Source organism: Delphinapterus leucas, chromosome 15 (assembly GCF_059928025.1).
Source record: "Delphinapterus leucas isolate spDelLeu-1000000601 "Yukka" chromosome 15, BTC_Dleu_Yukka2, whole genome shotgun sequence".
NCBI classification, from domain to species: Eukaryota; Metazoa; Chordata; class Mammalia; order Artiodactyla; family Monodontidae; genus Delphinapterus; species Delphinapterus leucas.
The window spans coordinates 76,728,045-76,749,768 of NC_143143.1; the positions used below are offsets into that span (position 1 = coordinate 76,728,045).

At 49.5% G+C, this 21,724-nt stretch overlaps 2 protein-coding genes across 3 annotated transcripts in view; both read right to left on the reverse strand.

Annotated features, from left to right (window-relative positions):
* Window positions 1–6,220, reverse strand: part of KCNB1 (potassium voltage-gated channel subfamily B member 1) — a 101,783-nt gene extending 95,563 nt beyond the window's left edge. The window contains exon 1 of the mRNA XM_022597458.2: window positions 5,714–6,220. Within this exon, the coding sequence (XP_022453166.2) occupies window positions 5,714–6,220 (507 nt within the window). The remainder of the gene's footprint in view (window positions 1–5,713) is intronic.
* A 10,418-nt stretch (window positions 6,221–16,638) lies between these two features.
* Window positions 16,639–21,724, reverse strand: part of PTGIS (prostaglandin I2 synthase) — a 43,183-nt gene continuing 38,097 nt past the window's right edge. The window contains exon 9 of one of the 2 annotated variants that reach the window (XM_089897043.1): window positions 16,639–20,170. In XM_089897043.1, coding sequence (XP_089753169.1) covers window positions 20,026–20,170 — 145 coding nt within the window. In that variant the 3' untranslated portion in view covers window positions 16,639–20,025. The remainder of the gene's footprint in view (window positions 20,171–21,724) is intronic. The other variant, XM_022597436.3, reaches the window with a different exon arrangement.

Below are 21,724 nucleotides of genomic sequence, written 5' to 3' on the forward strand. Positions count from 1 at the left end.
TTCCGAGCTTTCCATGCACCATCATACTTAATCCTCCAGGCAACCCTGGGAGGTAGCTTTTATTATCATCCTCATTTACAGATTAGGAAATGGAAGCTACGAGAAATGAAATGATTTGTCCAAAGTCCAGAGCTAGGAAATGTCACGGCTGGGAATCAAACCCAGGTCTGTGTGACCCCACAGCTGGGATTCTGAATCTCTGGCATATTGGGTTGGCCAAAAAGTTCGTTCGGGGTTTCCATAACAAAAACCTGAGTGAACTTTTGGCCAACCCAATACAAACATCCAGGATGACTGACCCGGGCCAGCAGGAGCCTCAGCCAGACGATTCATAGCACTGGAGGGGCCCCATGGATTCTGAGCTGGTTTCCCTCATTTTTCTTGATGATAAAACATGAATCCGTCCTGGCTCAAATCAAGGAAGTAGAAGCATCATCACAGTAAAGGCATGAAATCCCAGGGGGGCAGGCGGGGATCCTACAATCAACAACACGGTAACAGGGGATGTTGCCAACCAGGGGAGTAGCTAGAAGAGAGGAATTCGGTGATAATACCAATCATCACTGTGGTCACATATAGAACATTTATTACCTGCCGGGCACTGGGTTAAGCTCTTTATGCAGATTATCTCCTAATGGCCCTAAGAGGCGGGCTCCATTATAATTCCCATTTTTTAGAGGAGGAAACTAACACTCAGAGGAGGAAAGGAACTTACCCAAGGTCATATTCCTGGCAAGCAATGTAGAAATGAACCACATCTGTTGGGCTCCAGGGCTGAATCTTTGTTTTTTTTTTTGGGGGGGGGGAAGGCTTTTAAAAAATATATATATATATTTATTTATTTATGTTGCCTGCACCGGGTATTAGTTGTGGCGTGTGAACTCTTAGTTGAGGCATGCATGCAAGATCTAGTTCCCCGACCGGGGACTGAAGCCAGGCCCCCTGCATTGGGAGCACAGAGTCTTATCCACTTGGACCATCAGGGAAGTCCCCAGAGCTGATTTAAAAATCTGATTTAAAATTCTGTAGTGGGCAAAGTACGGACCAAAGTCTCTAAATAAAGAATACTCTCACACTGGAATATAATAATAATAATTCATATGTATAAAGTACTTTCCATTTGCAAATTACATTCACCATCTGAAATCTCACTGAATTATCAAAATAGTCCCAAGAGGTGGGCACTTATACCGTCACCATTTGGCAGATGAGCTCACTGAAGCTCAGAGAGCTTGAATGAGCTGTCCAAGATTCCAGATTGAAGAAGCACAGGTTTGGGAACCAGACCAACCTGGGTTCAAACCCTTGCTCTGCCATTTTCATTCCTTCAACAAATATTGACTGAGCACTTAGCTGTGTGAGCTCTGGCAAGTGACTGCCCCTCTCAGAACTTCCATTTCCTCTTTATAAAAGAATATTAATACCACTCATCAAATCCATTCCCTCCCTCATCTGAAAATGCCAGACACGCTTTTCCAGGCTTCCCTGCAGATAGAGCATGAGCATGTGACCTGATGCCTGCCACTTCTTTAAAAAGAAGTCTGCCAGGGGGCTGCTGGGAAAGGTTTGCCTTGCAGAAAAAAGAAAGTGGCACATAAGAGGGCACGCTCTCCTTCACTGGTCAGATATCATGTGTCTGCACTTGAAGGCTGGAACTAGGTAGCCATTTTGTGAGATGAGGCATCCAGCCTGAGGACCAAGCCACCTGCAGGAGTTGGAGGAGCAGAAGGACAGAAAGAATCTAGAGTCCTAATGGCATCATGGAACCATTAACACAAAACCAGCTAGGTGGAACTTTCCGTTAAGTGAGAAGATGCATCTTCCTCCTTACAGAAGCCACTCCCAGGTTTCTATCTGTGACTTGTAGCCCAAACTGGCAGATTACCTTGATTGAATTGTTGAAGGGATTTCAATGAGATAGTGCATATAAAGTATCACTAATCAGTGCCTGGCACAATGAACAGCAGCTACTCTGGAAATTATCTCAGGCTTTAGCCCTGAGACTTTTCCGGGGACCACAGACACTCCTGGCCTGGCAAATTAGTTCCCTGTTTCTCCTACTGAGAAAAGCCTGTAGCTTTCCCAGAAAGCAGAAACTCAGTGGTGGCCCAGCACTGCAATCATGTCACTCTGATGAAGCTGACCCCAGCTTCCAAACAAGAATCAACCTGTTGCCTAATGGATTTTGATTTTCACTCCCCTGATGGGGAAGACGAGGGCCTGTGCTTTGGTTTGTCTCTGTGTTGCCAGAACATCCATCAATTATTAACAGTGGCAGCTTGGTCTTCCAATACTGCTATCAGAAGGAAAGGGCTTGCTGCAAACTCAGCCCACCCAGCCATAGAGAAAGGACTCTGCTCCCTATTATTTATAACAATAAGCCCTATGTACTGTGGGTTAGGCACTGTGCTAAATTTTGACAAACATGATTTCATGATGACCCTGAAAGGTGGGCCTTTTATCTATGCTTTAGGAGGCCAGCTGGTGGGAGGCTAGAGCTTGGAGAGGTGAAGAACTTGCCTAAGGCCAGAAACTGGGGAGGGGGTGAACATGGGCTTAGAACCCAGGTTTGTCCTTGCTCTTAAATATATGAGGTATGGTCATTTCTGTATCTCACAATCACCCAGCAATGATCCTCCACTTGACTTCTTATTCTGTGACCTCTGAGAAATTTCTACAGGCCTTGCTGTTCTGACAAGCAAAGCATCCAAGTTGGGGGGCTGGATGGGGGTGGGGAGGGCAAAGGACAAATGATTGAAGGAGGCCAGAGGCACAGAGAACTGGGCTGCAGGTGGGCTGGGAGGAAGGAATGACAGATTCCCAGACCCTGAGACACAGTGACTGACTGACTGCCTGCTCCATTCGTTCATTCCACGTGTAGTTATCTGGAGATCCTCTGTGTCAGGCACCACGCTGGGTGCTGGAAACAGGGCAGTGGATACCACTCTTGACTTTCATACTCTTGTGGGGGAGAAACGGAGAAACACAAGGAAGCAAGTATAATTTCAGATGGTGCTTAAACCCTACGCAGGAAAGACACTACAAGATGTGACAGAGTGTAAGGGGAGGGAGGCTGTTTTAAACAGGGGTCAGGAAAGGTCTCTCAGAGGAGGGGACATCTGAACAGGGACCAGCTCCTATGAGGAATGAGAAGGAGTGGCCAGCCATGGGACAATATAGGGAAGAGAATTCTAGGCGGCAGGAACAGCAAGTGCAAAGGTCCTGAGTTAGGATAAAGCCTGATCTGTTTAGGGAACAGCAAGGAGGCCAGTGGGGCTGAAACTGAGTGAACAGAGGAGAGAAGAGATGAGCTCAGAGAGGTCATGAAGCTGGATTCGTGGTGAAGCGTTTGGACTTTATTCTGAGTGCGATGGGAAACCTCTCTGGAGCATTTCGAGCACATGAATAATGTGATCCAATATACATTTAGAAAAGCTTGTTCCGGCTGCCGATGGGGAATGGATTGCAGGGGGCAAAGGTGGAAGCAGGGAGACTGCGGAGGAGGCTATGGTACTTAATCACTATGGAAAGAACAGTGCCTTCAAAATCACACTTGAGTTTGAATTTCTGGCTACTCCTGTTTGCCTGTCACACGACCTTAGGTGAGTTACTTAACCTCTCTGATCTTCCCTCTTTGTGAAAGGTGGGATAATAGTAGAGAATTGGTATACGGCTAAATGTGTTGTTATACTCCAGACACAGTAGATATGTGAACAATGGCAGGATTTCTACACTGAGGGCCAACGAGCCTGCCTGCCTCACCATTTCAGCCTTGGCTGCAGAATATCCTAGGCCGTCGTCCATCTGCTAGGACTAGCCGGCAGCCCCAGCCTAGGATCACAGAGAGGTCATGAACCTCGTCCCTGTGAGCGGATTAACCCGAGGGAGAGATGAAGCTGTTGATTCCCAAACAGCACCTTTTGCAAGCCTGAGCTACTTGCCTAGCTGTCGGGCACCAACCCAAACACAGCCTTTTGCCTGCTTCTTCTGGGGACGTGACCCTCCCCTCCTCTGCCCCTCACTCTCTTGTCTTAGGGACAGGGCAGGAAGGAGGGGGAGTCATATCTGGGTCTACACCAGGTGTGGAGGGGAAGAACCCGTGTCAGGCCTGGAAATAGCAAATAAGTCTGTTGATCCTTAAGCCGGTTGAGGGTGAATGACTATGTCTTAAGGGAGAGGCTTTTTGGACATGAAACCTGGGGCAGGATGATGGCCAGAGGCAGCCCACAGAAGAGGAAACAGGCCTAGGAATCTCTCTGTCCTCTTTAGAGTCGACGTGGAAGAGAGAAAACCTTTGGGCCTCTCTCCACCCTCCAACCAGCCACTCAGTCCTACATTCACTCGCAAAGGCCTCTCCTTGGGCAGACAGATCTGGAGAAAGGACACCACAAAACCCGCTCCAGACCCAGCCCTGTAGGTGGGCCTTTAGTGGGGGGCAGTTGAGCCAGGGAGCACCCACAATGAGAGGCCGGGCTGGACAGGAGGCAGCCCTAGCTAATACATCATGGCTGGTATGTAGACTTCCTCTTCTCTTTTTCCTTTCGCCATGAATACATTTACCTGCCCCCCCTTCTTTGGCCCTGCACTCAGAGAATGAGTTATGTTCAACACGTCTTTCCCAACTTGGTTTTCCTGGATTTTGACATCAACACCTCTCTGTTCTGGGCTCCCCCCGGGTCCCGCATGGCCTCTTTTATAGCACTGCACACACTGTGTTGTCATTTACTCCCAAATCCCAGCACGCTGGCCTCGTGAAGACAGGCCCCCACCTCTCTGAGGCAACCCCGGGTCCCAACCTGACACAGAGAAGTTGCTCATCAACAAATGACCTCCTGGCCTGGCCTGGCCCCCACCCCAATCCTTTCTTAGTCCCTTACAGCCTCTGCTTTTTTACGTGAGAGCAGACAGGACTCCCTGGCCTACCCAGTGTGATTGAACCCATTCCTGCCTCTTTCTCCTGCTTTATTTTTCACATTGCCTCATTTTTTTTCCTCCTATTTCGAAATTTACATCCTCTTCCGACAGCCAAAGCATCTTTAGAAGCTGCATCAAACCATTCTTGGAATCGACTCACCAAATTAAGAAAGACCAAACCAGGGGTGACCCCTCGCCCACAAGCATCCACAGCCAGCTGCATGCGTCATGCACGCACACACCCACCCCCCAGAGTCCCTTTGCCTCGTTTCTCTCACTTATGCTAAAACCGCCTGACAGTATCTCAATGTCCTCCACGTATGTCTGTAAGCTGCCTTCATTCCCTTCTTGGGGCAAAATGAGGTTATAAATATAGGGATAAGTATTAAAATTGCAGGGTGACCCCCCTCCAGCCCGGGTCTGGGCCTCCACAAGGGAGCATTATGTAGAATAGACCAAACTCAACTCTACTCCATCCCAAAGCTTTATTGTCTCTCCGTGCCCTTTTTATTTGCAGTGTCCATTCTCTTGCTGTGGGTTTTCATAAGTCTCTGTAAATCCTTTTCTCCAACAAAGTTGGGGTATAAATTATTGAATGATAAAAGGATGAGGTGGCCAGTGCCACATAGGAACAGTCTGAAGGGGTTGTTCGTCCTCACCTCTGAGATCTCAGCCATAGCCCTTCCTCTTTTCTGGTCTTCACATTTGGGAACTAAGCCAGAGTCCCCCAGCCGTGGTCCTCGATCTGGGGACACAGGCAGAATGCCCCAGCCCAGCAGCCCCTAGATTTCACACTCACCTTGGCAGCCACAGAGGAATTGGGCTTCTCCAGTAAGTCCCAGAGCTTTTTCCTCTTCTCAGCGCAGCACGTGTTATCGAACTCCTCGCCCTCCCGCTCCCGTAGGGTTTCTGCCTCGCGCTTGAGCTCCTCATTCATCTGCTCCTTCTTCTGGTGGTAGCGGGCCTGGCAGCAGGACTCCAGGTAGATTTCGTCGATGCCCCAGTAGTCGAGCTCTTGGCTGAAGCTGAGCGCGCACATCTCCTCCATCATGTGCAGCCGTCCGGTGCGGTAGAAGTTGAGGATGGAGGTGAAGGCGCCCGGGTGGCGGTCGAAGAAGTACTCATTGTCGTCGAGGCTGTAGTCATCGCACACCTCCAGCAGCGAGTCGTGCGTGTTGCAGTCACGCAGCTTGCCCAGCCGCGTGCGGGGCAGGCGGTCCAGGGTGCGCCAGAGCACCTCGTGCGCCAGCCCACCGACGTTGAGGCGGACGCGCCTCGAGCACGCCTTGCTGCGCACGATCTCCATGGGCTCGGGTGGCAGCGAGCTGGTGGAGCGTGAGCCATGCTTCGTCATGCCCGCCGGCATCGCTGGTCCGGCCGCCCCCGCCCCCCCTGCCCCCCCAGGCCGCTGTCACTGGAGGGCAAGGCCAGCCGCCGCGGGGGAGGGGGGCAGGGAGCGCTGTGGGCTGCTGGGGGTGCAGGGGGCCGCGCGGGCGCGCGTCACGGCCGTCTTCTCACCTCCATCCCGACGGCTGCGAGGCAGAAAGCAGACGCAGGTCAGCAAACAGGGAGCTGTGCGCGGCCCCTCCCCACCCCTCCACCCGGGCCCCAGCCGGCCTTGACCTTCCCGGCGCTTAAGCCGCTCAGGCCTGCAGAAAGGCTGGGCGCTGTCCTTCGCGCCGGTGCTGAAGCCCGCCCCACCCCGCGGCTGGAGGGAGGGGCCGCCCTTCGGGGCGGGGAGAGGGTCCCCAAGAGGCGCCCCGGGGGCCCAGGAGGCCCTACCCCGGGCTTCTGCTGCCGGGACCCGACCCGGCCGCCTGGGGCGCTGTCCGCCCCTTCGAGTGCTGAAACTCGCTTCTCCCTAGGTCTCCCCGTCCAGTCCCCGACCTGGCCCCGCGATGGGGAGAAGAGGGGAGCTGCATGAGAAAACTTTTTTTTTTTTAACTGCTCATCTTTTCCTTCCCCCGCTCCGAGATAATTAGGATTTGAGGGCTTGGGGGTGGCAGCGGGATTGCTTTTTCTAAACCTTTAAAGATCGGGAGGAATTCCGGAGGGTTTCAGGTGCCCACCTGTCGGTCACAACAGACGGGGTGGTCATGAAGCCCCGCTGTCCTGAAGCAACCCCTCTCCCCAAGCCACGGGAGCATCTCTTGAGGTCTCTCCGGCAACGAGGTGAACCCTGAAGACGCAAAGCCAAGCTCTGCGCGGGGTCCCGCCCCCCCCCCCTGCGCCCCCTGCCCCACGGCAGGAAGGGGGAGCAGCGTCCTGGGGATGCACCTGGTTCGTCCTCCCCTCGCTCTTTCCCCGCCCCCCCTCCTCTTCCTCCTCCTCCGCCGCCTCCTCCTCGCTCCTCTCCTGCGGTGGCTTTTTATAACTCCGGGTTCTGCGCCTTTCCCGGGGCTTGGAAGGGAAGGGGTGGGGGAGGTGGGAGGCGGGGAAGTGAGCTGAATTTTCTGGCCTTTTCAAAATGAGCCCTCCTCCCTCCGCGCACTGGGGATTTCAGGGGTTCCTCCGAGCCCCCAGGCATGTGAAGCTCACGCCCTAACCCCTCACCCCAGAATGCGGATCGCGCACCTCCCCGGGCCCAGGCCCTTCACCCACCCCACCCCCCAGCCTGAAACCGCGGAGCCTGCGTGGACCAACAGGCCGAACCGCGGCAGGCGAGCCCCCCTCCTGTGTCCCCCTGCGCCCCCGCCGCGCGCCCCAACACTCACCCCCAGGGTGGCCGCCTCCCGGGGCCAGGGACCGCGCATCGCCGCGGTCGCCCGGGCGCCCCCGCCCGCGGGCAGCGGCGGACCCGGGGCCGGGCTGGGCCCGGCCTACGCCGGACGGGCAGGCGACGCGCCGGAGCAGCAGGCGCTGCGGGGCCGGAGCGCGCTCTCCGAGGCTGGGGGCGCGGACGGGCGCTGGGGGCGCGGGTGGCAAGACCGGGATCGGGCGGCGGCGCCTCCTCCTCCTCCTCCTTCTCCTGCTCCCGCTGCAGCGGTGGCGGCTGCTTGGGCGAGATCAACAAGTCGGGGCTGAGCTTCGGCTCCGCGCTCGCTGCGATTCTGTCCCGCACTTCTGAGCGCCCAGAGTCGGGCACCGAGGCGGGACGGCGCCACCTGCGGGTCGGAAGCGTGCGCGCCGCTTAACTCCTGCCTGCCCGGGCCAGCCAGTTGGTGAGGCTCGGGGCGGGCTGGGGTCTTGGGCGGTTTGGCCCTTCCCACCTGGGCTACCTCCACTGCCTGCCTCTCAACCCCGCCTTCCTTCATCCGGTCAACAACGTGGCTTGAGCGCCTACTGTGTGCAAGGCACAAAGATAAGCATCCGAGATACAGCTGTGAACAAAACGCAAACGTCCAGCCCTTGTGGAGCTGGTTGGAAACAGACCAAAACCAAGAAAGTCAAAGAATATGTCAGACGGTGATAAGCGCAGTGGGGATAATGAAGCAGAGGAGAGGGATAGAGGCAGGGGTAGGGGGAGAAGATTGCAATTTTAAATAGCCCTTGCTTTCATGAGCTTCCATTCTAGATTCTAAAATCTAATTCTAGAATGGAAGTCTAGATTCTAGTAGGGGAAGGTGAGCAATGGATACATCAACAAATAAATATCCAGTGTGGCAGTTGGTGATAACTGCTAAGAAGAAAAATAAAGCAAGGTGACAGGAAGAGAGAGTGAAGGGTGAGCTAGCTTATAAAGCCTGGTGATTCAATCATTCATTCATGTCACTTTGGACAGCTGGTTATTGAGAGCTTCCTGTGTGCCAGGGTCAACAAAGAATACATCCTCCCCTGGAGCTCCCTGTCCAGTGGGGGAGACAGAATCGATCAAATAAACTCCAGAAATGAATAAAAAACGGAAGGATTTACCTAGAGAAGTGAGCAAGGCCTCCCTAAGGATGCTATAGTTGGGCCCCATGTTTACTCATTTATGCTTTCACATACATATTTACTGCATGATAAGTAAATAGGTGCTGTGGACACAGCAGTGAGCCCCTGTTCTGGAGGAGAAAAACTGAGCAAGCCACAGTGCCCTAAGGTAAGATCCTTCCCCATCTGGCCCTTTCCTTCATTTCTAAAATTAAGGAATTCATTTCCATGGAGCTGCACATAATATTATTATATATTTTAATCTGTTCATTTCTCGTCACCTCCATCATCATGATCCGTGTCCAAGATGCCATCATCTTTTAGGTAGAGGCCAGGGATGCTGCTAAACATCCTCCAATGCACAGGTTGGAGCCCCACAATAAAGAATTCTCCAGCCCTGAATGCCAATGATGCCAAGGTTGAGAAACCTTAGATTAATTTAATAGAAGGCAAAGGTATTTCCCAGTCTGGAAATGCTATTCTCTCAACCCGTAATTAGTGAGCACCTACTATGTGCCAGGTACTACTCTGAACACTGGAAATACAGTGAGAATAAAACAGGCCGTCTCTACACTCATGGACTTATATTCTGGTGGGGGATACAGTTAATAAACAAGTAAAAAAACAAACCAGATCATTTGAATTGTGTTAAATGCCATGAAGAAAAGTAAGTGAGAGGAAGTGATACAGCATGACTGGGAGAGGTATCAGCAACTTTAGATAGGGTGGTCAGGCAGGAAAGGCTTCCTGGAGGAGGTGATATATCTAAGGCAAGAATCTGAGGGCAGGGAGAAGACAACCATGTGAAGTCCTGAGGATGCAGGTACAGGCAGGGGAAACAAAACAAGCAAAAGTCCTAAGATAGAAATGAGCTTGGGAAAGGAAGTTAGAGAAGTGGATGGAACCAGGCCAGGCAGAGCCCTTTGGGGATTTTATTCTCAAGGTTAAGGAATGTTTTTGAGTTTTTTTTCTTAATTGTGATGGGAAGCCATGATAGAGTTTTAAGCAGAGAAGTTCCATGTGCTGGTATATGTTTCAAAGTGATTCTTCCAGCTGCTGTGTGCATTATGGGATTTGGGGGACAAAAGGGATCGGGCGGCGGCGAAGGAAGCAGCAGGAAGACCCATCATGAGACCTCTGCAATTGTCCAGGCCAGAGATAACGGGGTTTTGACTGGGATGATAGTGGTGGGAATAGCTGGGCAATTTCATAGCTACAGGGCTCTGACAGGGGAGAGTCCTCCCCAATTCCGAGGCCAGTGCTAGATATTCCATGTCATTCAGATTTGTCACTCCAGGTGGCCCAATTCCTGCAAAGTTCTGGCTCTGGCTCCAGATTCAGATAAAGAACATCTGTGTACAATTGGATGTTAGAAGTGCAGATGGTGCAAACAGTTCTGTAACTTTTAAGCAAAAGCCCTGTTGCTACTACTTGTTCATACATTTACTCAGTGCAAAGGATTCAGTGCAAACTTAAGAAGGAAGTAAGTGTTGCCAGTGGCTCAAAGAGTGAGTTCTGGAGTAAGAATGATTGGTGCCATTTTTTGCAAAATGACCTTGGGCAAGTGGTTAAACCTCTCTGAGGCTCAATTTTTTTCTTCTGTGTAAAAGGAGGATGGAAATTATTATAAGGAATTTATAGAAAGCATTTACTCATGGCTAGCTCTCATTATCTGATAGATTGTAGGTTACCCAAGGGCAGGAGGTGGTCTGTCTTGCTCATCTCAAGTAACAGAATACTTTACTAACAGGAGCTTAAAGAATAAGGATATTTAATTATCTCACATAAAAATTTAGGATGAGGGTGGTAGGAGAGTTGATTAAGCAGCTCAGCTATGTTGTTAAGGACCCAGGCTTCTTCCATTTTTTTTTCTCTGTCTTCTTCAATATATTGGCTTTTTGTCCCAAGCTTGTTGCCTCATATTCACAAAATAGTTGCCACCACTCCAGGCATAAGCCTCCATAAAACCATATTCAAAGGCAGAAAGAAGGAGATGGCCAAGGTGGCCAAAAATAATTCCCCTTTTATGCTTTTATCCGCCCCCGCCCCCCCCCCAAAATCTCTGCCAAGTTCCATATCATGGGTCACATGGCCACTCCTATACCAATCACTGTCAAAGAAAACAGGATTCACCCCTTAGGGTTAGGCTAATTACTGCCCTTACAAAATTGAAATTTATTTAACAAGGAAGAAGTGAAGATTAAAGTTGGGTAGGCAACCAACAGTGTCTGCCACACTGTTCCCATAGTGCCCAGCACAATGCCAGGTACAGAGTAAATGCTCAATAAATATTTATTGAATGAATGAATAAATCCTCTTACATGAAGGTATATAAGAAACTTATGAATAAGACACACCTCTGACTCCAGGAGTATCCAATCCTATTGGTGAGGGTGGGGGCAAGGTATATAAGAAATAAAACTGGCAAAGAGTTCTCTTATGGGCCCCCTCTCTGACTTCAAGCCTTTCATGAGGAGACCCTCTGAGATGCTTCACAGTCTCAAGTCAGCTAAACTGATATTTGTATACATCTTTTTAAAAGAAATCGTTAGTATGTAAGCAGTGTTCAAGTCCTCTGGGCAATCCCCTGAGCTAAATAGCAGAGGTCATGAGCTGGTTATCTGCAGACTTTTGTTGTGTGGCCGTCACAGATTTTTTTTTTTTTAGTTAATATTTAAATATCAGAGGGATTTCCGTGAAAATCTGGATTTCTGTTTTCTCTTGAAAAATTAGAGGAACTGATTAACACTGGCCCACATTCCTGTGTAACATGGCAATTACAGCTGGCTCAAGAGGAGTGGCTGGCCTTGAACCACAGCCACCCCCTTCAGGCAGGATGTGCTCTCTATTATGCTACAGTCTCCACCTCTGCCTAATATTCCTCACTCAAGACACTTTTCTTATTTATGTTACTTTCCTGGCCTTGGTATAAATTTAAGTTCATGCTTGTTGCACACAAAGGCCAAGGAAGTCCAAAGAAGTTGTCTTGCCGCTCTCTGTTTCCCCAGGCTCTGCATAGTGCCCAATTTAGAAATTTTATGTTCTAAATGAAAAGACTATAAATTATTTGAAAGCACCTGGTCTTCATTTCTTAGAATATTCCACCGTCATAAGCAGAGAGACTATCTAGAAATAAAGCCAATAGAAGGGATTGTAGAGCCCAGAGATTGAGATACTGAGTCCTGTCAATGTCATTAGAGCTCCTGGATCCAGCCATGCCTGAAGGCAGTGCCTCTGGGTTTCCCACTTATGGGAACTAGTAAATACCCCTTCTTACCTAAGCCAGATTGTGTTGTGATTTTGTCATTTAAGTCCCAAAGAGCCCAACTGATTCAATTCTCTCTCCACTAACCAGAATTTTACCATCTCCTTATAATGTACTTATAGGAAACAGTGCAAAAAGAGTAATAAAACTTAGAATGTTCTACGGAGAAGGAGCCCTGCATTGAGTTCAAGTATAACCATCTCATTCTACAGATGGGAAAACTAAAAAGCTCGTCAGGAGGTGCAGTAAGTATCCTGATGGTCAACCAGTAAGTAGGCAGCCAAGTACCAGCACTAGGTCACAAACCATCTTCTGCTCAGGCCCTCTCGGCAGACTTCCCACTGCGAGGTGTTGAGAGTTTTCTCCGAGGCTGAATGAGGTCAAGTCAGCCCAATTCATCCATGTAAATACAAGTGAATCCCCATCTAAGCTGGGCTGGCAAGAGACATGTCCACCTGAAGTCAGACTTTTTTTCTTGGACTCCATAATACCAGGTATCACTTATTTATAATCCCACTGAGTATCCTACTCGGGTGTCTCAGCACTTCTGGGCACAGACCCTTGGGAAGGAATAATTGTTTTCGGTTATGAGGGTACCCAAAGGCTCAAGGGATATAATTGACATCTCTGAGTGGCTGTCACTCAGGACAACTGCTCTATGCGGTGGCCTTGCCCAGATACAGTTCCAGTAGCCCCAGGGATTTTTCTAGCAGCTTGGAGTCCAGTCTTTTTGCCCGTTTCTCTTTTGCCCCAATAATAATAATCATAGTCATGAGTAAAATGGGGTTAATGATAGAATCTACCTCCCAGGGTTGCTGGTGAGACTAATGAGATAAGGCATGTGAAGTGCTTAGCACCATACCTAACACTAGCAAGTACACATTAATATAACTTTAGTAACTATACTGACAACCACAGTAACAACAGCTAATGTGGATTAAACAGTTACTATATGCCAGGCACTGTACCTATTAGCTGTTGGATGGTCTTTGAGTGACCAGATGTCTGATTCTAGTACTTTTTCAATCTAGCCTGATTACCTTTATCAAGCCCTGGGGTTCCTGGTCCAGGTTCCTGGAAAGTGGGTGAGCTTGATTTTCTGACCAACCCAAACATTTTTCCGTTTTTATTTTCATCTTTTGCTCACCACCTACCCATCAACCCAACCACCCATTCATCCATCCATATACTCAGCAACCAAACTATCCAACTATACTTATCTACCCACTCACCCATCAATCCATGCACTCATTCACTCACTCATCCTTCTTTCCATTCATTCACATATTCTATCCACTATCCATCTTTCTACCCACTTATTCACCCATCTATCATTATCCAGCCATCTACCCATCCATATACCATCTGTCTTTCCATCCACCTGTCTATCTACCCATTCACTCGTCCATCTATCCATCCATCGATCGATCAATCTATCCATCCATCCATATGCCCAATCACTTACCCACCTAGTCACTCATCCACCTACTATCTACCCACCCATGCATCTACATACTCATTCATCCCACCACCCAATCACTCATCCAGCCCAAATATTCATGCATCTACCCACCACTCACCCATCCACCCAGCCACCCTACCCACTTTCTCAGCCATTCCTACCCATCTACCACCCAACATTTTGGGGTGTTTCCTACACACAATGCTCTGTGCTAAGCTGTGGCATGGTCTCTTGAGCTCCCTCCCTGGGAGGAAATGTGGACACGACCAGAGGGTCCCCACAGAGGGAGATAGGTAAACCTGCACATAGTCCGTTGAGCCCCTTCATGGCCTGGACTTTGCCAAAGCCACTGGCTTCCAGGGTCTGTTGTCAAACAATGATGAAATACAGGGTGAGGATGGACTGAGGCATGAGCTTCCAACAGAGCAATTAGAGGTAAACTAATACCTCTTCCCCACAGAAAAGCCTGGGAACTCCAAGACGCAGTAGAAAAAGAGTGAGTCAGCAAAAGGAGGAAATAAAAGCCACAGAGATCAAGGGCTAATTAACCGATTCTCCTAAGATATCATTAAGTCCAGCCCTCCTGCCCTTTGGAGACTGATCACTCTCCTACTTCCTTTCCATCGCCCTTGTCCACTCTGTCCTGACCTCATCTGCCTCCTCTCTCATCTCCCTTCCCTCATTTTATACTTCTTTGAATCCAACGTCCCTGCTGCAACCAGGGTTGACCTTTAAAGGCACAAGTCTGACCACATCGCTCCCCTACTTATAATGCTTTATGACTCCTCACTGTCCAAGATAAATGACAATCTCTCCCAAGATGAGAAAAAGGCCATTCTTTCACTTATTAGCACATATTTCCCAAGCACCTATTAGGTGCCAAGCTTAGGTTGCATGTTGGGAATCCAACAGTGGTGAAACCAACCTGCTGTCCTGGAGCTCCCATTTAAATGGGAGACATAACCAGAGACATTTAAAAATAATCTAATATTGATACTCACTGTGAAGGAAATAAGTAAAAGTGTGAGAATAAGGATAATGGGGAGGAGAGGCAGCGACTTCAGCTCAAGAACTTCCTGAGAGAGTGATGGTGCTGATGAGTCTTAAGTCAGAGTGACCACCAAGCCATAAATATAGAAGGGAGAGCAGGTGCAAAGGCCCTGGGGCAGGTGGGAGGGTTGAAGGAGATGGAAGACGGCAGGTGTGGCCAGGGCAGAGTGTATGAGGGCAAGAATGGGCTGAAAAGGAGTAGGAAAGAAAAACAGAGGAGGAGAGAAAAACCGTGTAGGTGAGGGTTGTCTGGAGGTTTTTGGATTTCATAGCAAGAGCATTGACGGGTTTTAAGCAAAGAAGTCGTTGACCTGATTTTTAACTTCAGGATATAAAAGGCTGTTTTAGAACCTCTGAGGTCTCCGTTTCTGCTGTGCTCAGAGCCTCCAAACTGGGCACAATACATGACAAGCCCCTCATACCTTTTAGTAGTCACTCTTTATTTCTCCCCATACCTCCCGCCCCTTAACCCCTCGAAACTGCTAACCTACTTTCTGTCATTATTGATTTACCGATTCTGACATTTCACATAAATGGAACCATACAATACGTAGCTTTTTGTGACTGGCTTCTTTCGCTCAGAATATGTTTTCAAGATTCACCTGTATTGTACCATGTACCAGTAACTCATTCCTTTTTGTTGACAAACAGTATTCCATTGTATGAATGTACCACATTGTGTTTATCCACTCATCAGTTGATGGACATTTGGGTTGTTTCCACTTTCAAGCTATTTAATACCAACTCTTGAGTGGTTGTATTAATTCTGATATGGAACCTACCTTTCTGTGTTACGGGTATTCAAATGTCCTTTCATAGATTGACAGTGAAAGCAAATGACAAATGTATTTCTTAATGTCCTTACCTGGCAAAATAAAACTCTGGAGTCTTTCTCTTGACTTTTATAGTACAGGGGTCTGAAGGGTCAAAGTCCTGGAGCTGCAGACCTCTGATAGAAAGTCAATGGCTCAGAGAAGCCAAGTGTTGTCCCTTTGGCCCTGCATGTGGCTCAGACCATGACTGGTAAACAGAAGAGCATAACGCAGCACTTGTCAAGCTGGGGTGCAGTGCCCTTCTGCAGGCACATATTGGTCTCCTGGAGAGAAAGACTACATTTCCCAGCCTCCTATGCAGTAAGGAGTATCATGTGACTAAATTGTGACCAATGGGATAGAAACAGGTTTTCCCCCTCTTTCCTTCTCTCCCCTTCCTGCTGGCTGGAATGTGGACAAAATGGCTGGAGCTCAAGCAGCCACACTGGTCCCTGAGATGGAAAGCACTGGTTACAGATGCTGGAGGGACCAAAGGAAGAGGCCTGGTGACTGTGGAGATGCCACACCACCTCTGATCTCCTGCATCTGCATGAGAGAGAAAGAAATGTCTGCTGTGTTGAATGTAAACATTTTAACGTATAAAATGTTGCTGTGTTACTTTGTGCCTCCATGGCCCCCCACAGATGAAGGACATTTGCCTCTGGACACTTTTTTTTTTTTTTTTGGCCAAGCTGAGCGGCAGGTGGGATCTTAGTTCCCAGACCAGGGATGGAACCTGTGCCCCCTGCAGTGGAAGCACAGAGTCTTAACCGCTGGACCACCAGGGAAGTACCAGGACATTATTTTTACTCAAAGATTTGAGAGAAAAAAATGATTTTCCCTTTTCAGTTTTTCCCAAAGCTAATATAATTCATTTCTTCCTGGGAATTCCCTGGTGGTCCAGTGGTTAGGACTCCGAGCTTCCACTGCCGGGGGCTTGGGTTCTATCCCTAGTCAGGGAACTAAGATCCTGCATGCTGTGCGGTGTGGCACAAAAAAAAAAAAAAAAAAAAAACTTCTCTTCTTTTTAATATTAAAATAAATGCATATATCTGCATGAAGGATAGGTAACATTTAGTGAACCTGTAAGACACTTTTTTGCTTGCCTTACTTTGGGCTGTGAGCCTCTTCCCCAAAATCCGCTAAGGGTACCCGGTCCCTCCTCTGCCATCAGGAGGATTGTTGATAGAAAGATCCTGAACACGGTCTCAGGAAGCAGGGAGGCCTGCATTTGAATCCCGTGTCTACTACTTATTAACCACAAGATCCTGGGCCAGCCACTTCACTTTCTGACCCTCAGTTTCCTCCTTTGTAAAAATGGAGATAATAATATATGGTCTGGAGGGTGGCTGGAGGTGCGACTTGATTCTGTCCACGAAAGGCCCTGTCCCAGAACCAGGCACATACGGACTCTGTGCTCCCTTCCCAGGCACTAACCTCGATATTCTGGACACAGCCAACTCTCAATCTGAAACACACTCAGAGGCAGTTCCACAAACAAGGGTGATTTAATGTATTTCAGCACATTTCGACTCGACAATATTACATAAAAATAGAATTCTTTGTTAAAACAGCAAGGTGGAAAAATCACTGCTACTCACGAAACACCGTCTTTAAGAAACAACAAACATACAAATCAGTGACGCCGAGAGACGATTCATCTCTCCAAGCTTGTTTTTCCATCTGGAGAATGGGCAGGTGGGATGTCCCCAGCTCACTGTGGGCGGGACCCACTGGTGGCAGGAGATGACCCTGGGCAGCCCTCACCCCAGGCGTAATGCACGCCCATGTGGTGGGCAGCTTACTCCTCTTTCTCTCCCTTCCCCCCACCCCGTGACTGTCATGGACAGAGTCTCAGGGTGGTGCTGGTGTGGCCTTAACGCCACTCAAACATGTGTTTGTTTCATTTTGTAACAGAGAAGAGACAGAGCTCAGGCTCCAAGCCTTGGTGACGCCAGCGCAGAGGACCCCTCCCCAGCGGATTTCTTTCTCAGTCACTTTCTATTTCTGGCAGCAAGCGATACATGTTGTTACCGGCAGAGGAAAAAAGTCCCCTTTTTAAACAAATTTAAGTTTAAAAAATGAGACTGTTTAAAGGAAAATACCTGGTAAATAACAATACAAAATATAGCAAAAAATAATCATCACGATGATGGTAAAGAAACACTCCATTAGGTCAACCTAAGAATATTTCTGACATAGGTCCTGCAATTTCGTGATTCTAAAACAAGGTATGAAGAAATACAATGACATCTGGGTACCTTCCTAAATAACCTGTAGCAAGGAGCTAACCCACTCATCTCTCCCTCTTTTCTCTATAGCTTATATTTTTTAAAAGAAGAAAGAAAAAATAATAAAGATTGAAACAAAGGTGGGTTTAAAGCATTGTCTCCCAAGCTGTACTTCAATATCTCTGATACCAGCTGGAGCTGCCTGGTGGGAGAATCGTCTCTTCCTAATGATTGTGGCTCCAAGGTGTCACCTTTAAAGGGAAAAGGCCCTTCTTTGAACACAGGTGAGAATCTAGTCTCAGTGACAAAGCAGCCCTGATTTGGAAGGGGGAAATCAGAAGGGCTTTTCCCCAGCACACCAGGGTAGCAGCCACGTACAAGAGATCTTCCTGGAGCTATTTCTGCGGCCTCCTCCCTTCCCTTCCAAGCCAGGAAGGAAGAGGCAGCCGAGGGTTGCCATGGAAACTGGCTCCGTCCTCCCACAGGAGGCTGCCAGCCCTGATTTCCTGCAGAGTTAAGAAGCAGGAGGCAGTGGGGGTCACCCAGGCGTGAAGATGGGTTTCCCTGGGGATATCCCGCCTCCTGCCAATCACAGTGCCTGTCTGGGAATCCTAGGGCCGCCTGGAGGCTGAGGGCCAGGGAAGCCCCCAAGCCCCGGTGCCGCCCTGAGAAGAGACTAGCCCCTGGAACATTCAGAGATCTCAGGTCCTCTCTTCTCGCTCCAGCTAAAGCTACAGGGACCTAGCTATATGTGTGTATGCGTGTCCACATCTCATGAGATGCATCCACCCATGGGTGTCTCTGGCTCTGTCAGCTCTCTGATGCCAAACAGAACTGCCGGTCCACCACCCCATTGAGCCCAAAGAGCACAGAGCCACCCATCTAGCATTTGCTACTGGGACAGTAAGTCTGTTTGCAAAATTCTATCAGCTTACAAGCTGTGCGACTCTGGGCAAGTCACTTCACCTCTCTGAGCCCATTTCCTCAACTATAAAGAGGGCATAACCATCCTCTCTTTGCAGAGATGCCGTGAAAAGTAGAAATACTATATCTACTGTTCCTGTCACAGGCATTTAGAGGGTCCTCAATAAACAGGACCTAATATTAATACTTGTCATCATAATAAAAGTTTCCAGGCAATTTTTCTTTTTGATCTTTTTTTTTTTTTCCTAAAGCTGATGCAAAGGCAAGTTTTCATCACTGATCTGTTTGATCAAAGGGTGGTGCACCCAGGATAGGATGGACCATTGGTCTGAGAACCAATCAGCGGGTTCCCACCACCTCCTACAATATCACCTCTAAGAGTAGGAACAGGGTTCTCAAACTTGGGTGTCTTCGGGGGACAGGAGGTGCTGTGACTAGAAAAGCAGACCAAGTAGAAATCCTGGTGAACCAGAGCCCACAGGCCCCCGATAGGGAGGCAGCTGCTACTGAGCTCTGGCCAGTGGTTGCCCTTGGGAATATGGGCCCAGCGTGGACAGATCTTTCAAGTTTTCAAGAGAAGCTGGACATTTTGAATCAACTTTCCCAAAGATGACAAGATAACACTAATGTATTTTTTTTTTTAATGTAGGACAAACAAAACAGGCCTGCAATCTGGACGGTGCCCACAGCTGGAGCTTCTAAGCTAGAATGTAGGAAACCAACACCTCCTCTTCTTTGGCTTGACCAGTCCCAGCAGCCCTGGCTGCTTCCTTTCACTGGGGCCATCCAGTCGGGGCTGTGTCTTGCTAACTCCCTGCCTGAGTCCCAGCGCTGGGAACACCCACCCCGTCTGGAGCCCGTAACTGTAGCGCACAGAAGCCTGGTCCTCAGAGCCCATCATCTGGAGGCTGCCCCCACTCCACACTGGGGATGCACCAGCATCGGGAAACCCTCCAGCATTTTCTCAAGGATCGGTGTGAACGGAGAGATGGGGGAAGTGTCTAGCAAGTGGGGTGCCTAGGAAGCCAGATATTGTAAGAGACTCTTCGGCTTTAGGTAGTTTAATAAAAATTTGCGGACAGAGTTTATTTCAACAGACACACTGCTAGGCCCAAATGGCCTTTTAGTGGCCAGCATCTGCTCTGACTGGTTAGGGTCTGGGCGGCAGCCCGTGGGAGCTGGGGGCAGAGCAGTGGGGTCTCCTAGTTGTGCCCCGTCTGCCCGAGCTTTAGTGGGTATCCTAAAGGTGAGAGGGGCAAGAGGGGCTGGGAGCGGAAAGAGCCTCATTTTGGAACTTAACCTTTGCAGCAGATAATCCGCAGAGCTTTTGGTGTCTTTTCTTCACTCCCCTTCTTTCCCCTCCCCCAGACACAGCCTTCTAGGAAAAACAGTAGGGAAGGGATAACGCTTGGCACCGTTGGGTGTTCAAAGCTCTGTACCCAGGCCGAACGCAGGCACAGAACGTTGGGCGGCTAGGGTCAGGCTGGGTGCGTGGAGTCCCATCTGCCCCGGAGCTCAAGGCCGGATGCGGTAACGGACAGGCACGTCGTGTTCCGGCTGCATCAGCCCGAAGCCGTACCTGCTGAGGTCAAACAAGGGCATCTCCACGTCCGGGCTGATCAGCTCCAGGTCAAAGCGCGCCAGCACGAGGAACACGAATCTGCAGAGAGACAGTGTTGAAGGCGTGAAGGGGGAGAGCGGGAGGCCTGTTTGGAGTCAGGCGGGAAAGCGATGGCGTCCTCCTGGGTCTCACCCCAGCTCTCACTTTGGTTAAAGTGGGAAAGGAGGGCGAGAGAGCAGAGCACAGGCATTTTCTGCTCACCAGTCCAGGAGCTCCCGAGTCCTGGCTGACGGCCTGTGAGCAGGAGTGACGTGGGTCAATTCCACATCAAAGCATTTCCGAGCCAGTGCCTGACTCTCCAGCTTTCTCTACTGCCTGGCAGCTGTGTGGGTTCCATGCTGAGATGATGGAGTGGGAAGATGGGAAGATCCTGGCCCCTGAGTCCCTGCACGGAGGGGAAGAGCCCCCCCAAACCCACAGCCAACGTTGTGTGAGTGGGAACTAAACCTTTGTTATACGAGCCACTGAGACTTGGAGGTCGTTTGACACAGCAGAGCACAGCCTAGCTTGTGATTAACACGGACAGTGACCCTTCCTGATTCTTCCCACCATACGCAGCCCAGACCCCCACCAAACTCCTGGAACCGTCTGCCTCGTCTGGGCTGCCGCTGAGCCACAGCTGCCTTTGTGAGATCAGAAGCAGGCACCCCTCCCTCCAGATATCTTACTGCTGTCTGGGGAAAACTGTTAGAATATACCAACTTTGCAAGAGCAGGCAGGCACTCTTTACTGCCACCTTCTGGAAAGCTGTTCTAATAAGTACACAAACCACGTGATGATGTAATCAGTGGGCCCCTAAATGTGGTGGCAGCCCCACCTGATGTGAACTGGTTCCACCTGCCTTATCTTACCACCACCTGTGTTAATAAAGGTCAGGCTGGATCCTCTACTACTCTGGACCTTACCACCCGCTCCCACGGTGAACCAGATGCCCAATGCCAGACAGATGCATGGCAGGGATTCTTTAATCTTATTGAACGAGTGAAAAAGAGGGAAGATGAGGACAGAGCAATGTCAATGTTCTGGGCAGGAGAGCTGGGCGCACACCTGGGCTCTGCCTTTTGTTTTTTGGCCATGGGATCTTAGTTCCCCTACCAGGGATCGAACCCATGCCCCCTGCAGTGGAAGCACAGAGTCTTAACCACTGGACCACCAGGGAAGTCCCTGGGCTCTGCCTCTTAAGGGCGTGTGATTCTTCCCACTCGGGGCCTCGGTTTCCCCATCTGGTCAAAGAAGGTCAACAAGGTGGGATGTATCCATTCCAGCTCTGAAGCTGCAGGATGGTAGAGGGTGAGTTTACATGGGTGGGGTGGCGGGGTGGAAGGTATCTGTACCCACACCTGGATTTGGATCCTGGCACCTCCACTCACCAGGTGCCTGACCGTGAGGAATGATTTGACCTCTGGAGTCAGTGATAGACTGACCAGCTGGCAGGTATCATGACAATTAACTGAGATTAAAATAATAACATATTAGCTCAATTATTGAACACTATGTTCCAGACACAGTGCTAAGCATTTCATATCCATTATCTCTTTTTATCTGTCCAAAAACTTTATGGAGTGGGAACTTCAGTCGGTTCTGCTGCAACAC